This window comes from Helianthus annuus, chromosome 9, assembly GCF_002127325.2.
Source record: "Helianthus annuus cultivar XRQ/B chromosome 9, HanXRQr2.0-SUNRISE, whole genome shotgun sequence".
NCBI classification, from domain to species: Eukaryota; Viridiplantae; Streptophyta; class Magnoliopsida; order Asterales; family Asteraceae; genus Helianthus; species Helianthus annuus.
In genome coordinates this window covers 89,164,693-89,188,503 of record NC_035441.2, presented here as the reverse complement: position 1 = coordinate 89,188,503, position 23,811 = coordinate 89,164,693, and the positions used below count along the sequence as shown (strand labels likewise).

General features: G+C 34.2%; 1 protein-coding gene across 1 annotated transcript; it reads left to right on the top strand.

Moving 5' to 3' along the window:
* The first annotated feature begins 2,522 nt into the window (after positions 1-2,522).
* LOC110877802 (ACT domain-containing protein ACR10) lies at positions 2,523-6,662 on the top strand. The gene is made up of 6 exons (XM_022126008.2): positions 2,523-2,854; positions 3,402-3,626; positions 5,239-5,344; positions 5,434-5,770; positions 5,857-6,141; positions 6,348-6,662. Exons 1-6 carry the CDS (start codon positions 2,701-2,703, stop codon positions 6,480-6,482), a joined length of 1,242 nt encoding a protein of 413 aa, XP_021981700.1. The 5' UTR covers positions 2,523-2,700; the 3' UTR covers positions 6,483-6,662.
* The last annotated feature ends 17,149 nt before the right edge of the window (positions 6,663-23,811 follow it).

The following is a 23,811-nucleotide window of genomic DNA, read 5'->3' as shown; positions in this document are numbered from 1 at the left end:
CTTTAGTTTAAACAATATTCCCTCTTATTTACTAGGTTAGACATTCCTAGTTAACATAATAGGTTCGGGGAAAATTATGACCCAGTCTGATTTAAGTCCCGTTAATTCGGGCCTTTTATTCACTTTATTTTCCTTAAAAGGATTTGCTCAACTTTTATTTAATATTAGGTTTATTTATTTGAATCCTAATATTTACCTGGTAAGTTTTACCACTAACTGTATTTTACCCGTCCTTTAGTATTAACGTGGTTTGATTACCAAACTCGTTTTCGAATGTTACAATTTACGATCTGGGTTTACGTAAACAAATGTTTTGAGTTAAGATTCAAGACATCGAGGTTTTATAAACTATAACTAATCTGTTATGACTTCGTTATTTCAATTTACAATACAAACATTTTACAAAATTAGATTTTCTAAAATCGATTAACGAAGTTGTTCGGGTTATTTTAACATGTAAACGAGCCATGAATATGATACTCACACAAAACCTATGTACCCGCCGACATTTTTATGCTGACATATTTTCACATATGTTTCAGCTACCATAGTTGATGATGTTTGATGATGATATTGGTGCATGCTCACATAGGAATGGACGAGACCTTAGTGCTTAATACTAATGAAAGTCAATTTTTTCATGTTTTGTTTCTAATTTCAATACAATGTAATAAACTTAATTCAATAAAACGAAACTTTAAACCATGTGTTGTGAAACAATGATTCTGTTATGACACTCCCTGACGTTTCCGACGCGGTTTGTTGTTTTAACGCGGTCGGGGTGTGACACGTTATATGATAATAAAAGAGTTCTAAACGGTTTGCGATTGAACTCTATAGGAAAGGAAACCGGAACGTCAAGCGGACAAGCCGGTGGTGACGCACGTTTGAAGGGTGTGCTTTGAAGGTATGTAACATGTCTCGTTACATTATGTATATTTGATATTTTAGACATTTAAAGTTGTATTCTAGAATAAGGATTTGCATTAGTTGAAGTGACTATGATCACTACATTATTGAACGAGTCGAAACTAGAATAGATATGTTTGGTTGATGTTGAAGTGGTGGATTCCATAATTGAGCCAAACGGGTCGAATAATTGTTTAGTAAGTAGTAATAGTGTGTGTTGGTTAGCATTTAGCGATGATAAATCACAAGAGCATGAAGCCATAGAATTGGTAATGAAATGTCGGTGATCGTAAGCCCCTGATGTTGGGTAAACGCGCCTTAAGGTTACTATAGCAATGGAAGTAAAATTGGTGTAAACTTCGCGGGTTGAATAAACACATTAGTGATTTTAGTCATTCGGTCCGTAAACTAAATTTTTGGTAAAATAAATGTAATAGACACGTCGGTAATTAAATTACAGACGTGTAGGAAAAAGAATCACCTAAAACGGACATCTGGATCAAAAGTTATAAGCGTTTGAAGTTTTAAATTGTGAAATTCGGAGCTAGGCAGGAAATGCAGGTCTCAAACCTGCTTCTGCTAGAAAACTGTGTCCCCCGCGCCACGCGACAGGATCCTTTTGACCTGGCGCGACACGCGACAGGCCCTCGCGGGGCGCGACAGACCAAAAAGCTGGAATTTTTGTTTTCTTTTCAATCGTATGATCTCAGAACTTGTTTATACTAGTTTAACATTATCAAAACTAACATTTGATGTGGTCTTTGACCTTAGGTGATGTGCAACTTTAACCCGGATGGCGATCAAACATATTTTCAAAAAACCGAACACTGTATCTTGAAGCTCCCGCGCTTATCTAGTCTTGTCGAAAACAATGTTTTATGTTGTAAATCACTTAACTTAATGTTTTGGGATGTTGAAATCAGTCGGTAGTGAACTTTGAATACGGTTATTATGTAAACTTTCGTTTTGTATAACTTTCAAATGAAGCATAATCTTTTAAAAATGCGTATTTTATATTAAAGTACCAATTAAATAATACGGGTGTTACACGAGCGGAATTTATTGAAGAATAATTAAATTAGTAAAAACTTTAATAGGATAAAAAAAGTATATTATATATTGTATAAGGGTAAAGTTAAAACATTAGCATCTAAGGGGTTATATTATAAAAATTGTAAAATGAAATAAGAACCAAAATTAGTAATTTGCAAAGTTGAGAGGATGATTTACCATTATAGAAATTATAAGATAAAATAAGGACCAAAATTTATAATTTGCAAAAGTTGAGGGGGTGAATGTCGGTTGCCTTATCCACCACTTTGTGTTTTAACTAATAGTAGAATAAAAAAATTAAAAGAATATGTAAATCAAGTCTCAAAGATTAATTAGATTAAATATATATTTTTTAAACATTAATTAAGATATACTTCATTGGCTCATTTCTTTATCCTTAATAATACTCCATTAAAAAAACATAATGTGAAAGTTGGATATTTTATTTTTAAATGGTAACCAATTAGACAAAAATAATAGTAAATAAATAAAATAGAAGATATTAAATTAAAGTAAAGCACAAGTCAAAATATCCATCCAACTTCAAAGGGTAAGCTCCTGTGCCTCCATGTGTTTGACATCTCCTCCTTTATTTTCTTTGGGGAAATGTTCAAGATTTCTTGTAAGTGAGAGAAAAAAAGGAAGAAAAATCCCTCTTTTTCTTTGAAATATCTTAAAAATCTTATCTTTTTTATGTGATCAAGAAGCACTGATTGATTCATTCATCAAGAACAGCAAATGGGCATTTTAAATGATGATGCAGTAGTGATTAAAGAAGCACAAACAGCAGGAGACAACACTCTCATCACTGTAAATTGTCCAGATAAAACAGGCCTTGGCTGTGATTTGTGCAGAATCATTCTCCTCTTTGGTCTCAGTATTGCAAGAGGAGGTATTTCTTATTTTTTTGTTATCATTAGGTTTTTTTTTTTTTTTTTTTTTTTTTTTTTTTTTTTGTATGTGTGTAAAATTATGGTTCTTGATGGCCTCCCATGGTGGATAAGTGATTGGAGCCTTGCAGTTGAGCTGCCCTGTGATTCATTGCTTGCTAAACTTTTATCTGTTTATCAGTTTTTCTTCCTTTTTTTTTATAAATTATGGGAGCAAATCTTGATATATCTTTTGTTTTATGTAGATCTTGAAAGATCTTGGTGGTTTTTTTTTTTTTTTTTTTTCTAAATTTGCAGTTTTTGGGTCATGTTTTTTTGTGTTTATTTTGTTTTTCTTGTTACGGGTCATCAAAAAAATGATATTATTCCTTTAATTTGTTTATTGTTAGCCGTATATACATAACCCCATCATGGATTCAAGCACATTTTCTTGTTGGATTTGGTCATAAGATTGTAATTTCTGGTTACCCAAAAAAAAAAAAAAAAAAAAAAACCATTTTAGATTAATAATAAGGGTTGTAATTTGTTTGAGTAATATGTTTTGCGCAGATGTATCAACAGACGGGAATTGGTGTTACTTGATTTTTTGGGTGGTTGGTAAGCCAACGACCAGGTGGTACTTATTGAGAGAAAGGCTACTAGAGGTATGCCCGCCGTGCACCCCGGCGTTATCGGATATTTACTACTTCCGGCCAGAGTTTCAACAGCCAAAGCCGCCTAAGGTTTTCCTTCTAAAGTTCTGGTGTACTTTTGACCGAAAAGGCCTCTTACACGGTACTTCTTACTTTATGATACTTAATCTATTCTAGTATACAAAACATTGATATTAAACCAAACATCTTGATGCTATTTGAGTTTTTTGTGTGGTGGCATATTTTTCCAAGGAATGTATACATGACCAGGTTGCAGTATGCCAGTCTGAGGTTTAGACTGGCATACCGCAACCATGTACACTCTCCATGGAATGTATTCTTAAAAAATGGAAGAAAGTTTACATGGCCACAGTATGCCACATAAAGTGGAATACTCCAACCGTGTACACTCTCTATGTAACATATATTTTTCTAAAGGAATATTGGATTTTAATAATCCCGACTATTCGTCGTTGGAGCCAACAGTACCAACTTAAAAAATAACCATTGGCAGTCCCAACTATTAACATATTGGCCTCCAATGGACCCTGACTAACCGAACCCTAAGGCCGTTAATCTCCGGTCGCCGGAAAAACGTTTTTGGCCGGAAAACTCATTTTTGGCTAGAAAACTCAACATTTTCGTCCCAAACCTCTTTGTAACCTTATTACGGACTTTAAGGAACCTTTTTCTAGTAAAAACCCCAATTATTGAAGTCGCCGAAAAACTCCTTTTTTCACCGGAAAACTTATTTTTGGCTGGAAAACTCAACTTTTTGGCCGGAAAACTTAACATCCTCGTCCCAACCCTCTTTGCAACCTTAGATCGGACCTTTAGAAACCTTTTACTGGCCAAAAACGGTTTTCCGACGACTGGAGACTAACGGCGTTAGGGTTCTGTTACTCAGGGTCCATTGGTGGCCAATATGTCAATAGTTGGGACTGCCAGTGTTTATTTTTGAAGTTGGGACTGTTGGCGACCAACGGCGAATAGTTGGGATTATTAAAATCCAATATTCCTTTTCTAAATACGTGACAAGGTTGCAGTATGATACTTATTTACAGTGTCATACCGCAACCTTGCACATTTTCCAAGGAAAATGTTGTGTAAAAACATGACAAGAGAGTCTACAGGAATGTGATATGTTACAAGCATGTGCACTTTTGGTGAAACAAAGAGTGATACAAGATTCCATTTTAAGGAGGATTCACATGTATTTGAATCTACAAAGATCTAGTCAAGATTGTGTAATTGTTTAATAGAAATAGGTTCCTTGAAGAGTTGGGAATTATAGCTTACTTTGACTAAGAAGATGAATTGTTTATGTAGTCGGCGTACTTATGAATATATTATAAACAGCGTGACAGCATTGTTTCAATTTATTATGCGTATCGAAAGGGACTTGAAACTAATTGCTCGACAATGACCATGAAACTGGTTAAGTTTGTCCACCAACCATAAATTCAACCCATGTTTGCTTCAAGGATTAAAATACATAAACTATTATAATATTTATAATTCTTTAGTTAGGTTTTTGTTCAAAGGTAAAATTTATACAACATTCACTATTTTATAATTCTTTATTTAAATGTTTTGTTCATAAAATGGAGCATTTTTATATAATCCGACAAACCCTGTACTTTTGACGGGTTGGGACATATATAAGCGTATGTGTGTGTGTATATATATATATATACACGTTATGTCGCTATCTTTGATCTCCTTAGATTTAATGTTTCTAATTATGTTTGTAGATGTAACAAAAGTCCTTTATGAGCTAGAGCTTACGGTTAAGCGAGTAAAAGTGTTTACTGCACCAGACGGGACAGTCATGGACCTTCTGTTTGTCACAGATACAAGGTACTGTGTTTCTCGACCTTAAAATAAAAGTCAAAGCATTTTTGTTTTGACTTTTTAGAGTTGACATTTTATCCTTGTGAAATGTGTAGAGAACTTCTACATACAGCAAGACGACAAGAAGAAACGAAAAGTCAACTAAACGCGATGTTAGGAGACAACATGATTAGTTTTGAGATTGAATTGGCGGGTCCCGGAGTCATGGCTAACCCTCAAGGAACAGCATTTCTTCCACCTGCAATCACAGATGACATGTTTGGTTTGGAATTCAGTGGGACCCACATGGGCGGTGCACTCACGTCCGACCGTGTGTCTATTACAATCGATAACCAGCTTAGCCATTCACACACTGTGGTTCACATAGTTTGTCAAGATCATAAAGGCTTGATATACGACATCATGCGGACCTTAAAAGATTACAACATTCAGGTACGGTTTACATTCGAGAACAAGCACATCGAATTCAATCTTTTATAATTCGTTTAATTATATTAACGGCTTTTAAAACTTGATAGACATCATACGGACGGTTCTCCTCCAAAGCGAAAGAAAAGTTTGAAGTCGACTTGTTTATAATGCAAGTAGATGGAAAGAAAATACTCGACCCCGAGAAGCAAAAAGTGCTTTGCTCGCGTCTAAGGATGGAGCTCGTTCGTCCACTTCGAGTGGAAGTGATGAGCCGTGGTCCCGATACCGAGTTGTTGGTGGCTAATCCGGTTGAGCTAGCCGGAAGAGGCCGACCGCTCGTGTTTTATGACATCACACTCGCCATAACAAGTCTCAATATCCGCATTTTCTCCGTAAGTTATCTAAAACTGCGGTTAAACCTTATGTGTCTAAGGGGTCGATTTGGGTTGACGTAACGTAGTTAACGGCCTCACTGAAAGGAAAAAAAGGGTCGAAATTGGCGCGGCCCATTTCAGCCTGAACCTATTTGACGTGTTACCAAACTTTCCCAATCCGTGCATCCTGCCAACTATAATTTGATTTTTTTTTTCCTTTATAGGTTGAGATTGCGAGGCACAGGATAGATGATCGAGAATGGGAAGTTTATCGGGTTCTACTCGATGAAGGGGATGTGGCTTTGGTGCCAAGGAGGTTGATCAAAGAATGTGTTGTGAAGAACTTGATGGGATGGTAATAGTATAATATATGGAGTGTAGATATAGAATATGTATGGGGGGTCACTCATCACCCCATTATTAAGTTGTATATAGTTATCATATACATCTTAACAAATGACTAGTACAGTGTGTAACTTAATGTGTACATATTTGGCTTGTAGTTATATTAATTAATGCGGTTTATTTTAATTTTTGGATCTCTTGGCTTTTTGTTGGTGTTGTACCAGAGTGACTTAAGACTACAAGGTATGGTGATCGACCATCCTTGTAGGATGATCCGTCACGTAGGCGTCACGTCACATTCCTCTCTAAGATGGTCCATCCTCCAAAACTAGAGGGCATGGTAGGATGGTCCTAGTCATAGTCCTTCACCACTTTTTATGTTTTTTTTTTTATTTTTTTTTTAGTATTCTATTTTTTTTTTTTACATTTAAGAAATATACTAACAAAATATTTTCATTAATATTAAACCCACATTACATAAATATAAAAAAAAACATAAACTTAAAAAAAAAAAAAACAAAGACTTAATAAAAATAAACATAGAGTTAAATAATTTGATTTTTTTCATGATGTCGTGTTGTAATTTTTTCAACATCGAACGTTTCGGCTCGGGTTCGTCCTCGACATTCATCGTCATTATTTCCCATTCCTTGAGCCGAATTTTTTCATCGGAAATTCGGATTTTCTCATTCGCGAATCGGACCTTCTCTTTTAACTTTTCTTCCGATGCACGACTTTTTTCTTCGATGCCCCGCTCCTTCGTCTTCGTTTTTTGGGCCGTGACTTCGTTGTACATTTTTAGGTGTTCCATAAACTCAACCATGTGCGGGTCCACCTTTTCCTTTTCTTTTCCCTTGGCCCGCTCCTTCTTTGTTTTGTCTCGGCCCGGTGGACGCTCCGGTTCACGTACGTTATACTCGTCTTCGTCATAGTCGGCGTCATCATTTAAGTTTATGTGACACCTCGCGTCCGATCCACCGGCGCTTAAATTACCCGTTTCCGATGTTTTTTGGCGTTTCGCCATCGCCACCTCGTTAGGAATAGGGCTATATTTTGGTTCGTCTTTTACAACCATCCACGCGCGAACGTGAGGAAAGTTGGAACCATTCTTTTCCTTATACTTTTCCAATGCCATTTTGAACACATCCTCGTCGTTCCACCCGCTACGACGGTCACTTGTATATAATTTGTTATATTCCTCGCAAAACCGATTAATGGCCGAGTTCAATTTTCGCCACTTCGAGGAAACCGAGTCGAGATCTTGATACGGGCCTTGGTCCATCAAGGCGAGAAACTTGGCCAAAACCTTGGACCAAAACCCCTCACCCGATTGGTTATTACCTAAAAAAAACAAACAAACAAAATTAAAAAAACAAAACAAACTTTAAAACAAACAAAATTAACAAACAAACTTACTGTTAAGAAAAAAAAATAAACTTTAAAACTAATTAAAAAAAAACTTTAAAACACACTGTTAACAAACAAAATAATAAACTTAAAAACTAATAAACCTAAAAAAAATGGAAGTTAAATTTATATATTTTCTAAATGTGATCGTTTGGCATTTTTCAAATTATGGTAATTTTGTTTTTTTTTTTTAATTTTAACGGTCAAAAAGTTAAAAGGGACCCACCTTTTTTGCTTCGTTGTAAACGGCTAGAAGCCGACGGAGAGGACGGGACGGGGGCGGCACGGTGTTTGGACCGTCGCCGACCCGCGACGCACCGGGGCCGCACCCCATACCGTGTAGCCTAATGTGTACATATGTAGGTTAAGTTTGGTTATGGGCTAAAATAGAAACGAGTATAAGTTTGATGTTTTGGTTTTAGATTTTCATAACCGATTGATTTTGGATTACAGTTTGATCAAAAATGTATTTTATGTGATAAACTAGTTTTTGCCCTACTCGTGTTGTGGGGTCCTAAGCCGAATATTTCCCTCTCATAACATGTACGTCTGTCTTTCGGTTACTACTCGTAACACGATCTAAAAAAATTACATTGAGTCAACCAATTAAAACAAAACACTACCATACTGAGAGCAAAATTGTAATTTTTCAGGCAATGAGTGTGTGCTGGGCAACCGCCTAACACGAATAAAAATTACACCGAGTCAACCAATTAAAACAAAACACTACCATAGTTTTGTAAAAATAAATTAAAACGATGGCATGACTATAATTTTACGCTGTGGGCAAAATTGTAATTTGACAGGGAAAAGACGATGACAAAACTGTAAATTTGAACTGGGGGTAAAATCGTAATTTGACTGGGAGAAAAAAAAAACAAAACCAATGATAAAACTGTAAATTTAAACGGGACAAAATCGTAATTTGACTAAACCAATGGGGAAATGTCAGACAGCTGCCAGCTGCCTGACACTAGTCACTTCCATGATAAATGTAGTATATATAACTGTCAGACACTATTTCCCTACATGATAAATGTAGTATATCTAAATCTAATAAAAAACTCCAACTAATGCCACATGGCATTTTCTTATTCAAAATTTCAACTAATGACACATGTCATTTTCTTATACAAATCATTAATAATATTATTTAATAAATATCTAATTCTAATTAATGATTATTATTAATAATAATATTATGCTATTGATATTTATATTAATTAAAATTCAAGATTGATATTTAGAAAAAAATACTTAAAGTTTTTATTAAAAGAATACTTCAACTTTTCTTTTAACGGCGGTTATCTATAATTTTAGAACCTATGATTTTAATACTTTTTAAAATGAATAATTATGGTTAAGTTTTTTCATATGATCTATAATTTTCATATTCCACATATTAGTTGTGGTTTCCGATTTATTCTTGTATTTTACAATAATTTATGCTTCAGGTGAATACTATGAACTACTTATTTCAATCACATATTTGTAATAGGATTTTTGTTTATCTTTTAATGGAAAGTGTTTGAATCTTATTTATCATTCTTTTCAGGTTGTAACGGGTTCATGTCAAAACGGGTGATTTTTTACGGGTCAAAAGGATATGAGTCATGTTAGGCCGACGTTTCAACAACTTTTATGCATTCTATTTTTATATATAGACATTTTGTAATGTTTGATGTATTGTTAATGACTAATGAAAACATATTATCAAAAGTATGACATAGGATTTCTTTTTAATAAAACGATAGCATTCAAATATTTTTGACACATTTGGTCATTTCAGTTTTTTGTTTTTTTTTTAAATGAAACATGTTACTCAGTTGAATCTTTTTGATAAAATACGACTCTAATTGACCGTTTCCACTATCATATATAAATATAAATGGTGGTATATTTTAAAAGTTTGAAAAGAGAAAAACATCATCTTTTAAAGTTTAAACGTAATTGTTTATCACATTTTTACTTTTGCTATTAGGTAATGTTTGGGTCAATCTTTTATTGTGTACAGGGTATATCGACCCAATTTTATGTTCCCATGTTCGGATTTATATATATAAGATTTAAATTAAATTAGATTTAGATTAAACTCATCATGGACCATGGTTTAAAGTTCTGAGTATAACCAGTATGACTATTAAGTTTGTTGATTAGCATAAACATATGCAGTGATCGTAGTATGTATAAGAATGTTCAGTCTTCTTTTGGTTTTGTAAATTGGAAATCTAACTGATGTCATTTGGGTTCATTTGATGCACTAATAATAGGTGATTTGGTAGAAATGAGATGTTTTGTTGATTTGAGTTAATCTGGTTCATATGGCAAGGTAATCATGTTTGTGATTTTCGATTTATAGCTGTAAACAATAATAATGTAAAAGTACCAGATCAATTCAATTCTGATTGAATAATATTGGAACGTGTGTTAGTAGGTTTTACGACCCATTCACATATCATGGTTTAGCACGCCGCACATGCGCGTGATGGTGTTTGGGAATCGTGCGTATAAGATTTGGAGGTGGTGATGCGACGGTGATGATTGTAGGAAGTGGCGACAGGCTTGTCAAAGTAGGAGGCATAATCAGGTATAACCTAGGCTTATTGATATAGTGATACGAAAGCAATAGTAGGCTTTCATTGATTATGGCTTAGATGTAGATGGAAACTCAAAAGGTTTTATTGCTGGTACGTTGGTTGGATTAAAGGATAGGAATCAGGATGACTAACTATCACATGCATCAGTAATGCCTACCAGGTGTTTGTTAGTATGTTTCAATGAGTTTAGCCAATATTTTTTTTTTCATTTAAAAAGCTATGATTTTGAATGCAGTCATTTTAGTAGAGGTGTTGAGAACCGTGAAGATGAAAGAGCGTGAATAGGTCAGGTTGGGCCAGTTGGATAACATATCAAAACGGGTAACTATTTTGTACAGGTTGAAACAAACTGAATAATGAGTTAACTGGAACATTTTTTCGTTGAAAATCCAAATAATTTTTCCATAATATCTTTTTTGCTGCAAGTGGGTATATCAGTCATATGGGACGATTTGGGTGAGGTGGCACTTTCAAAACTTTTGCTTTTGAATGGGTTGATTTGGGTTGAGTTTTGTTTCAAACGGGTCATACGGGTCAAATAAACAAATTTAGTCAAAAGAGTTCAAGCAAACATGCCTTAATCTGTTTTGACCCGTTACCTACTATAACTCAAACTCATTATTGATTCATATACATATTGTTTTAGATAGATATAAATTATTAATATCTCTTGAACTAATATGAAAATAATTAATTCATAAATATTAAACTAATCAATAATTTGAAATAAATAAGTATTTAACCATTAACTAAAGTTTACTCTATTAATACAATAGTTTATTCAAGTTTTACAAAAATAAAATTTTTAACTTTTTTTTGTAATTTATGGTGTTGTACATCTGTTTTTTTCTTTTTTCATTTCTAACTAAACTTTTACTCTTTTACAATTTAGACCATTTGTTTTTTACTTTTAACCTAAAGCTTTTCATCTTTTGCAATTTAACCCCAACTCTTTTTATTTTTCAATTTGGTCCACTATACTTTTCATCATTCCTAAGTTTTTCGTTTCGTTCTAAATTTTGCGATTCAACGCACCGCAACGTGCGTGTAGGGTTCAACATTTTTCATGTATTTTTTCACGTTTGGCCCGTCGTAACACATCAATATTTCCCCATTTGACAAGTTTGTCGAAACACGCAGGTACTGGATTGACTTAGTTATTTTTTCTATGTTTTACGTTTCGGTTTAATTTCTCTGCAACGAGCCTGCGTGATTCAAAGATTTTACGTCTGCTTTTCGCTCGACTTTATTTTTTTTCTCTTTTTATTTATTTGTTTGGGGAATTACCCTGTAATAATACCACCTAGACCTTATTGGTCATTAATAATCCCACCTTAGAATATTCCCCCACCAGCCCCACCTTTCACCTATTTTTCCTACAACCGCTGCAACGCGGGGGACTTAATCTAATAAAAAACTCCAACTAATGCCACATGGCATTTTCTTATTCAAAATTTCAACTAATGACACATGTCATTTTCTTATACAAATCATTAATAATATTATTTAATAAATATCTAATTCTAATTAATGATTATTATTAATAATAATATTATGCTATTGATATTTATATTAATTAAAATTCAAGATTGATATTTAGAAAAAAATACTTAAAGTTTTTATTAAAAGAATACTTCAACTTTTCTTTTAACGGCGGTTATCTATAATTTTAGAACCTATGATTTTAATACTTTTTAAAATGAATAATTATGGTTAAGTTTTTTCATATGATCTATAATTTTCATATTCCACATATTAGTTGTGGTTTCCGATTTATTCTTGTATTTTACAATAATTTATGCTTCAGGTGAATACTATGAACTACTTATTTCAATCACATATTTGTAATAGGATTTTTGTTTATCTTTTAATGGAAAGTGTTTGAATCTTATTTATCATTCTTTTCAGGTTGTAACGGGTTCATGTCAAAACGGGTGATTTTTTACGGGTCAAAAGGATATGAGTCATATTAGGCCGACGTTTCAACAACTTTTATGCATTCTATTTTTATATATAGACATTTTGTAATGTTTGATGTATTGTTAATGACTAATGAAAACATATTATCAAAAGTATGACATAGGATTTCTTTTTAATAAAACGATAGCATTCAAATATTTTTGACACATTTGGTCATTTCAGTTTTTTGTTTTTTTTTAAATGAAACATGTTACTCAGTTGAATCTTTTTGATAAAATACGACTCTAATTGACCGTTTCCACTATCATATATAAATATAAATGGTTGTATATTTTAAAAGTTTGAAAAGAGAAAAACATCATCTTTTAAAGTTTAAACGTAATTGTTTATCACATTTTTACTTTTGCTATTAGGTAATGTTTGGGTCAATCTTTTATTGTGTACAGGGTATATCGACCCAATTTTATGTTCCCATGTTCGGATTTATATATATAAGATTTAAATTAAATTAGATTTAGATTAAACTCATCATGGACACAATTCATTTAACACATTACTATGCAATTTTTAGAGTTAATTACACATATGAACCATGTGGTTTATAGTTAGTTTTACCTTTAGTTACTAATTTTTTTTAACAGGTTTAGGTTTTATGGTTTCAATTTTGTAACACCTGTGGGTACAAGCACCAAAATTATCAATATAATGACTAAAATATCGTTCCATTCTTTTTAATTTTTTCAATGTAACACCTTTGGGTACTAATACCTAATTTTATGTAGGCAAATTGGAAATAAATAATCCCACCTAACTCAATTTGGCCGATAATTATCTTAAGTCAGTTATTGGCCGATAATAATCCGAATTGGTCATTTTTTTTTTGTAAAATAGTCCGCCGTTAAAATAGTTTAACAGAGTTAAGTTTTTTTCCGAATTACAAACCGATGTTTTAGGGCTTTTGATCAGAACGAGGATACGAGTCGATTGGTGTAAAACTTACCTCGAAATACTGCCCAAGCCACGAAAACAGTGCTTCAATTCGGGTGTTTAAACTTCCAATTAACAAAAATCAAGCCATTTCGAGCACAATTTCGAGGTAAGTTTTACATCAATCGACTCGTATCCTCGTTCTAATCAAAAGCCCTAAAAAATCGGTTTGTAATTCGGAAAAAAAATATTAATTCCGTTCAGCTATTTTAACGGCGGACTATTTTACAAAAAAGATTCACCAGTTCAGATTATTATCGGCCAATAACTGACTTGAGATTATTATCAGCCAAATTGAGTTAGGTGAGATTATTTATTTCCAATTCGCCTTTCATTTAATTTTAAATCAATTTTACAAAATCTATTTTTTTTCATCTTTTTATTATATCTCTTAAATAACATAAAATCTATTTATTTTTTTATTTTTTTTATAAGTAAATATTTATATATAATTTTTTAAGAAATGATAAATAATTTAGCACGATAGAAGCTGCTCAAAATCTTAAATAATTAAAAATTCAATAGGTATAATAATAGTTGGTAATGTGCAAATAAATTATTATTAAGATATTAGGTTAAAACTCCGTGTATTACACGTGTTTAATGTATAAACTTAGTTTTAATTTTTGTAATTTTAAATATATGGGATTAAATAATATAAAACCAATAACAACAATAATAATAAAAGATTGTATCTCATCGGAACTAAAGTGTTTCCTAAGCAGATAGATACATAAATAAAATAGAAACGTCATGGTTTAATCACGTCGTCTCAAAATGTGCCAAGTAATTGATCATAATAAACAAATCAGATTAGATTATACATTTTTACGATTTTACTACAAAATATATTAAATTAGTTGTAGTTATTTTTAAACAGTTTTTCTCGATTATGCTACATATCTTGATATATTAATTTAACTAATTTTCAGATATTATATTCGTGTGTTTTCAAGATTGCTATGAATTTTAATAGATACTTATTATATCATTTTCAAGCTCAATAAGAGAAAAATGCACGGATAAGAGAAAAATGCACGGATAGTCCGTGTTTACTCCATTTTCACCTTTAATCCATAACTTTCTAAAATTATATCTATAGTTCTCAACTTTTGCAATTTCGTTGCTGGATAGTTCCTAGCGTGGATAGAGGTTAGTTTTTTGTGTTAAGTGGGTGTGAAATGACAAGATTGCCCTTACTATCAATAAATATAACTAAAACTTTCAACCAATTATAATATTAAAAAAATAGTGGACCCCACCTTATCCTATCCCCCACACCCACACCCACACCCACCCCTACTACCACCACAAATAAACCACCACAACCATATAACACCATAAGTTCAAACAAAAATTCATCAAGATTCAAAGTCCAAATCAGATGGTTCACCCCATGGTTCTTTGTCTGCAACACCTCAAGTTCAACCACAAATTCTAAGTCTAAGTCAGAAATTAGGGGTGGAATTCGATGGTGGAAGTGAGTGATCTAGTGATGTGTTTGGGGTTTGTCGATGACGATGTGAGGCAGAAGTTGAAGGATTTGCTTATGGCTTCGGCGACGCGTGGATTGCTTGAAGACAATGGAGATGAGGTGAAGCGGTGGAGTGCTGGTGGCTATTTGGTTGCACGGCGAGGTGGTGGTGGGAGAAGGATGAGGCCAGTGTTGTTAGGGATGTTACCGTTAGTACCTAGGGTTTCCGTTTCAGTTTCACCTCCATTACCGTTACCTAGGGCTTGAAACCGCTTGACAACGAGACTAATCTCTTCATCGACGGCGGTGCACAACGGCTTCCGAAACTTCCCGAGTTCGTCAACGGCTGCAACAACTTATCATTTGTTGGCTGAAATCGATTCAAGCAGGTTCGAAATCGTGAAAAAATCTACCTTGAAGTCGCAATTGTCTGATTGGTGTGAATCACGAAATTGCAGGTTCAATTCTTTATTGGTGGTGAAAGGTGGGTGGTGGTGGTGGTGGTGGTGGAGATGGTGTGTCACACCCTGACTTTTGCGGAAGCGTGATTTGGTGTGACTTGCTTAATACCATTGCATTCAACCATAACAAACATCTATATGATAAAACCATGATGTCATCCATAAATTAAGTTTCGAAATATTACAATCGTCATTGATTAACCACAAAACAGGACTTCAATTTCTAGTACTTAACAATCCAAGTTTTAAGTTCCAATCTGGACTTAACAAAAGACACTAACAAGCTAGGTTTCGAGCCATGTATCTTACACAAGATAAAATACATAACCTAAACCTTTCGACTTCGGATGACACCTTTTATTACTAGAGACATGACTTGTAAACTTCAACGCCTGCCAGATCCATACTTAATTTCCTGAAATACATGTAGTTTGAAAACATCAACAAAAGTTGAGCGAGTTCATATGATTTGTATGTGTGCACGAATCATCCTTGAAAAACATTTGTAAGTATGGATGTATGTATTTGTAAACTGGTATGAAGCAACAAGGAAACAGATCAATTAATGTGTAGCTAATACATTAATATACGTGACATGGTATAGGAAGCACTCAACCCTTTATGCGTATTTCGTACCGGGCCCTCCGGCGAAATGACATAGTCACCACATGCGGCCAACTCGCAGGCCCATGGGTGGGGCTCGCAACACCCAATAGATCTATCACTCATGCCCCTTGGTCCTTATACAAGGATTAATGGTCTTAAGTCAATCGCCTATCCATTCACATGATCTAGCAGTACATTCCTTAGCTAACCATACCACGTATAAACGTTTGTAAACAGTTTGTAACATGTACTCCACCCCCGAAGTTATAAAACTGAAAAACAGTTAAAAGAAAAGGGGGACATGAACTCACAGTTTTGCGTTCCTCGTATCCAATGTAACTCAAAGCTTCCTCTAGAACGCATGACTACCTACATGCGTACTATGGTCCATTAGACGGGTAGGTCGTGCCTCAACCTTGGTCTTAATTAGTGTCTTGAGTTACGTTAGTTTGTGTCATCAATGTTATTCCAAGTATATAATTATTTGTCAAAATAACAAATATTTTAACTTCAATTATATTTATTACATTTTGGAATATTAGTTAAAATAATATATTTTAACTTGACACACTTATGTATTGTATATGTATATCCTTCCCAAGTATGGGTGTATTTGTATTCGTATCCTTATACTTGTATATTTTTGCCATGTATTGACATCGTATTTCGGAGTGTATTTATACGTACGAGAATACGTATCCTTATTGTGTTTATTAAGTATTCTTACACTTACTTTTCCGGAATATTATTTTTAATAAAAATTCATTAGTATATATTTTCAAAATATACATTTTAAGGAATATTGTTTAGAAAAAATATTTATAATTTTTCCTTTGGCAAAGATATTTGTATTTCCATATAAGTCCTAATAATAATATATTTTCAAGTCTAACTTGAAAATATATGTGAACTTATTTTTCTTCCACAAATAATATATTTCAAGTTTATTTAAGAGAATACATTTTCTCCCAAAAATAATGTATTTGATGTTTGTTTGAGAAAATATATATTTCCTTCTAAAAATAATATATTTTCTAATAATTCCAAGAAGAATATATTTTTTTACTTGCCCAAAGATAATACATTTCCTTCTTGTCAAAAATATGAAATATTTTGTAGTAATAATGAAAATCCCATTTTCATTCCCTTGATGTTCAAAATATTATTTACCAAAATATACACATGAATAATATTTCCGGAATATTTTGTGAGTTATATTCCTTTGTTCGTTTTTACCGGTATTTTTGGTATTCTTTGTACATTTATTCCTTGGAATTTTGGTAACATTTTGGATTGTAATTTCTTGGTATTTTGATGAGTTATATTATTTCAAATCCTAAAATAATATAACTAATACACATAATATACAAATAATAACACACATGGTGCCTTTTAAATATATATTTCCTAAATACATATTTAGTCACTTTTATTTGTAAAAACCAACCCCCAATATTTATAATTTTTGTAACAAAAATTATGGCAAAGTTTATGTAAAAATTCATGTTTTAAAACACACTTGTAATTATTTGTTTAGAAATAATTTTCTAAGTGTTTAATTTTTAGAAAAATTTCGCCATAGTTTCCCGTAAAAATGGAGGTTTCCATACGTTGAAGGTATATCATTTTCTTTTGTAAATCAACACAATCAATCCTCAATCAACAATAAACAATCTACACTTACCAATTTTTGCCAAAAACAAGCATAATCTACCACTTCATGAACTTGAAAATTTATAAAAATTTGTAGTAACTTACTAGTGTATTTAGTAAGTCTTGTTACTCTTTAAAGTGTGGTTGGTTCTCCAAAAACATCATTTTTAAAGAATCTAGATCTTTACAACTTATAATCATATTTTCTAAAAATGTTTCTTCTTAGATTTTTCTTGTTACATAAGTCTCTCTACACTTCATTAACCACCAAAAATAAGGTTTATTTGTTTAAGAACCAAGTTTAAGTGAAACTTGTATTTTTGATCTTGGTTTCTTGAAAAATCATCTATGAAATATGAGATCTACAAGATTTATATCTTACTTTAATCATCATTTTACAAGAAAACATTTTATTCATTCAAGTTCATGACTTTTGTGAGGATTATCCATTAATCTTTAACACTTTCATCCTCTCATCTTGCTAGATTATATTTTTAATCATGATCTAGCAAGATCATATGATGATCTACATCATTTACACAAGTAAACAACAATCAACAAGCAAATCAACACATAAACAACATAGTTTCTTCATGATTTAAGCTTATGTTCATGTTTCATTCTCTTGATTCTTAGTGTTCTTCAAGATTAGCATTAAGTATCATCTTTTAACCACTTAAATAAGATGTAAAATGAAGAGTATAGTGTTCTTACTACTAGCTCAAGGCTAGGGATGATCAAGAGAAGAAATGAAGTGGATAAAAGCAAACGGTGAAGGTCCTTCAACTTCCGAAGGTTCCAAGCTTCCTAATGATGCTAGAGACACCTTGTGAACACCTTAGAATGCTAGATAATGGAGTGAAAATGGAGATGGTGTGGTGGTGATGAGTGGCCGTGAGCATGGAGGGAGGAGGAGAGAAGAAAAGTGTTGGTGAAATGTGAATGGAATGAAGTTATGAACCTAGTATGTTAACTTATAATCTTCTCAAGCATGATAAACCATTGGTTTTTATGTTCTTAAAGTTGAAACATAATCTATTTAACTAATCAAATAAAATCAAGTGGGACCCACATGTTGGGTCGATTACTAGGTTGGGGGGGGGTCTAGACTAGGTTTCCAACCAATTAGTTAGTTCATGTTTGGATTTCAAGTATCTACTTAGGGGTTTAGTTACTAGATATTTATTTAGTGTGTTATGATGTTCGGGGACCATAACTAGCTTAGAAATGTTAAAACAGTGCTTCTAGTGAAAATTTGGTGTTTCAGGTAGTGTCCGGTTATTCGGTTGGTTACCGGTTCGTTAAGGTGCTAAACTATGCAGTTTAGTGTGCTTTATGTACCCTTTTGTGACAGTTTTGATTTCCGACACTTAGGAAAGCATTAAGGACCATTTAACCATATTTCTGCATGATATTAAGTTGTTTAAATGCTGAATTTGCTTATTTTCTGCAGAATTCTGCAGTTTATGTGGGTTTTAGGCACTTTCCGGCACTTAAACTATCTTTAGGAATGCAGTTTTGTGATCCTTACTTTCCTACAGACTATACTAGTGTAATACTTGGTTTCTGGCTCATTCTGTATCTCAATACAATGTCTGTCTATCTACTAAACTCTGTCAGCATTTTTCTGATTTGCCGGATAACTGTGCTAACTGTGTTTCGTGCACCATTTAAGTCAATGAAGTTCTCATGCAATAATGACATGACATTAAGCAATATATGATGCATATGTATGTATAAGGTAATAATCAGAAGCAATTCAAGTAATTAATTGTAATTTAGCACGGTCATTAAGCACTAATCATTATTTAATAATTGTACGGATGTACGCAAATTTGACAGTTGTCACATTCTCCCCCTGTTAAGAAAATTTCATCCTCGAAATTTATACTACCTTAATTCCTTAGGGTTACATTATGCGTGTATGGATATGAATAATACTGAGGTAGATAACCACAAAACTGAATCAAGGCTTATTCGAAACAGGTGTATCCAATGACATATTACAACAATCAGAACCCAACAGTTAAAAGGTATGTGTTTCAGAATTTGATGTCAAAGGACACGAGATGTATAGATGTATAATCTAGTGTAACTTAGTTAACAGGGGTGCAAAAAAGGAGTTTCGACCAATAGAATTTCAAACAATCGATCACGATATGCTAATGAGTTTTTAGAAACAATAACATCCCCTATATGAACTCAAAATCAACAACTCGAATATGATAGTAACATGAAAATGATCTGTCAACTTTCGAATAAATAAATGGTTAAGATTAGTGTGTTGACATTCTTGGATTGCGAAAATACACCGAAATGAAATACAATCGAATCTGGTGTGTCATTGTCTTAATTCGTAGTTGCATTAGGGATGTTTAAATGACAAGTCAAACAAAAGTAGGTGTAGTTTCGTGTGAAACGATTGACCATGATTAGCACAAGCTACAAGTTTGTATCGACACCTCAAGGTGTTGTAATAACATAATTCACTAATAGCGGTGACCGAACAAGTCCATCGTGTTTGAAATCAAATGAAAGTGTAATGAAGCGAACTTGAGAATTTGATTCAAATTGCATCGTATGATTTTTCAATTGAATATAGAACACCAAAGAATAACTGTTTACAATCGAATGATGAAAAATAATGAATACTGCAAGGCATTCGATTGATAATGAAAGAATCGTTAGGAGGTACACTGGAATATAAAATGAATTTAAGTACCATTGTCTTAACACACGATTGTGTTAAGACTGCTTTAACCGTGATAAAACAAAACGGATTTAGAGCAAGTCAATAAATAAAAAATTAAATCCGTGCATGAGATGCGTAAACGGGATTTGCACAATCTTCAAATTTAGTGAAGGCATCACCACAAAGTGCCGAAACCAACAAACGATTTAATGGAGTCGTAGACCAAACAAGCCTACCACGACTCGGAACAAATGAAAAACTTGCAAAAATGAATTTGAATATGATGCTCTCAATACATCATATGGTGTCTTGAATTGAATATGCGAAATGGACAAGTTCAAGCAATTGAACTTGGTTTCAGCGCAATCTGTCAATAACGTAGGTATCGACAAGGGAATTTTGGCATGGTTACAAAGATGAACCATGAATGTAACTTGAAAGAAAAGAAGTTTCAAGAAAGTGTGTTGACTTGATAGCAAAAGAGCCAACAATTATAATAATGCAGGTCATCAGAATCACAAATCAAAAATTAGCTTTAGCAAATAATATTTGAACTTTGATGAAGTGTTTATTTGAAACGAAACCACATGCATAACAAATGGTGCATGCGTAACATATGACTTTCCAAGAAATGAAATAATGAGTATTTGCTAAAATGAAGAAATGATCAAGTATTGAAGCAAATGAGTGTTCGCTTTAGTGAAGAAAATTGACATGATGCAACTACCATTAAGAGGAGTAGGAATGGGAAGATCTACTCATTAGATGCAGAAATGGGAATTTCAATATAAGAAATTCGAGTACTTTATTCGTTTGGTTAACTAAAATAGCTTGCATGACAGAGTAACAATGTGTGCCCGTGTTAATAGACGTGGTTTTTACGAGATAATCTCTAATGGGTTTTGACATAAGTCCCCGAGAGTCCTAAATACGCGTTTCCTAGATTCTCAAAGTTTTGTACTCTGTGTATAACTGTTTTGTGCATCATGTAGAAAACACAATATTAGCGTATGTTTAAAACAAGTGGTTGGCTCACTATACTTTGGCATACTTTCTTCCTAAATTCGCTGCCGGCGATAGCCTGATCGAAGATCGATATTGGAATAGTAACTTGATCCCTGAAGTTGATTTAATAGATCATCAATCCTCGGCAGGGGATACCGATTCTTGATGGTTAGCTTGTAAAGCTCTTGGTAGTCGATACTCATTCGAAAGTTACCACCCTTCTTTTCGACGTGCAACACTGGAGCTTCCCAAAGCGAGAAGCTTGGTCTTATAAATCCCTTATCTAACAGTCCCTGATGCTGTGTTGACATCTCTTGCATTTCCGAAGGCGCAAGTCGATAAGGTGCTTTGGCTACAGGCGTAGCGTCTGGAACCATGTCAATGTGCAACTCGACTTGTCGTTGAGGGGGGTAATCCTGGCAAGTCTTCGGGGAAGACTTCAGGATATTCCCTTACCACAGGGATATCTTTGTGCTTCGGTTCTTCGGCCTCTTTGTCCACGACATGAGCTAAGAAGGCAATACACCTTTTACGCAAAAACTTCCGTGCCTTCAAACAATTGATAATCTGTAGGGGTGTATCCTGCTTTTCCTCACGAATCACGACCGTTTCTTCATTCACCATCGAGATGCGGATAACAATCTCCGCTCGATTGCTCGAGAACTAATCCATTCCAACTATGACGTTGAAGCTTCCCAACTCAACTGGCAGAAGATCTGGCGAAAGCTCACGCTCTCCAAGCTTTATAACACAGTCTCTAATTACTTCATTAGCTTCTACTAGCTTCCCATTAGCTAGTTCTATCGAGTACGAGATATCTAACTTACTAGCTATTGAACCAGGTATATTCTTAAACTCTAGAGATATGAAGCTATAGTCGGTACTAATATCGAACAACACAAATGCATAACGTTGACTAACAGGGGACGAACCGATAACCATGTTTGGACCCTGGCGTGCTTCCCTAGCTCCGGTGTTGGACATTCTTCCACGATCTTGTTTAATCTCCCTTGGGCAATCTTTCCTAAAGTGCCCCACGTCACCGCAGTTATAACACCCTTGACCTCCCTTTCCATGTCCCGTCTTATGCCAACACGTCTTCTTGCAGTGCCCCACTTTGCCACAGTTATCACACTTTCCATTTCTACATTACCCGGTATGATGACGTCGACAATTGTCGCACTTAGGTAGTTTACCCATGTACTCTTTTCCCTTTTTGGCATTGTTGTTGCTTTTCTCCTGAGTACCCTTCTTGAAGTTTGCGAACTTTCTCTTGTTATCTCCAGATGGCTCCACAGGAGTCTCCTTCTTCTCTTCAGAGATTGAAAATTTTCCTAGTCTAACCGCTTCTTCAGTTAGCGCCACACTTAAGTCAATAACTTCGGTAATTGTTGGAGGCTTTGATGTTGTCACCATGCTCAGAATCTGAGGTGCCAATCCCCAGATGAAACGTTCGACCCTTTTAAACTCTGGTTCTACCATGTAGGGGACAACACGAGACAGATCATGGAATCTCTGCACATACTCAACTATCTTTAAACCTTCCATTTTTAAGTTCCAGAACTCAGTTTCCAGCTTCTGGATTTCTGCTCTTGAACAATACTTCTTATGCATCAACTCTTTCAGTCGTCCCACGTCAAAGCATAAGCAGCAGTCTCGCCCAACGTCTGAATTTGAAGGTTCCACCATGACAGAGCCCCATCTTGAAGCAGTCCAGAAATGTACGTGACTTGTTGCTTTGGAGTACAATTGCTCAATCGCAAAACAGAATCCATCTTCTCGACCCAACGCACAAAGGCTATGACACCCCCAGTGCCGTCGAAATCCCGGGGCTTGCAGCCCAAGAACTGCTTGTAGGTGCAGCCTGCGACATAAGCAACATCATTCACATAAGGCATTAGCAAAGCACTCTTGGAAATGTCCAAACATTTTGTAATGTGTCTTAAGTGATTAAACATTACCGTTGGGTGGGTTATTTCCTGAGGTACCTCTGCTGCGTTCGGAGTGAAGGGCCTCGTGCTGTGCGATGGCCTGTGAGATGCGCTCTTGTAATTCCGCCTCTATTGTCGGCAGAGGGTTGTTGGTATCGGTGTTCCTTTGAAGCGACATCTTCTAAGAAGATCGGTTAGGTCAGGTCTTATTAAGGACACAGGCACATAAGCATCTACTTAACGAATAAGACCTAGGAGGTGTATTTACATATGTATATAAGCAATCGTTACAACAAGCAGTCATATAACATCACAATTATAGCACAAACATGTAGATGGGAACATGTTTAATGAGAACATAACAGGCAAGCACGTTGTTGATTTACATGTTTAATAAGAATATGACGATTGAGCTTTCATAAATTACCGACCATAATTACAGTGTCTACAAAGTGTATCACACTAACCTTGTCCAATAAGTCTATCAATATACCAAAATCACATGGTCCAAAGTGGTCTTCAAAAGTCTCCACAATCTCGGCTCATTAGTAGTGTCCTCACCAAAGGTAATGCAGTCTGTATAAAACCAAAAACCAACTATGCCGGTGAC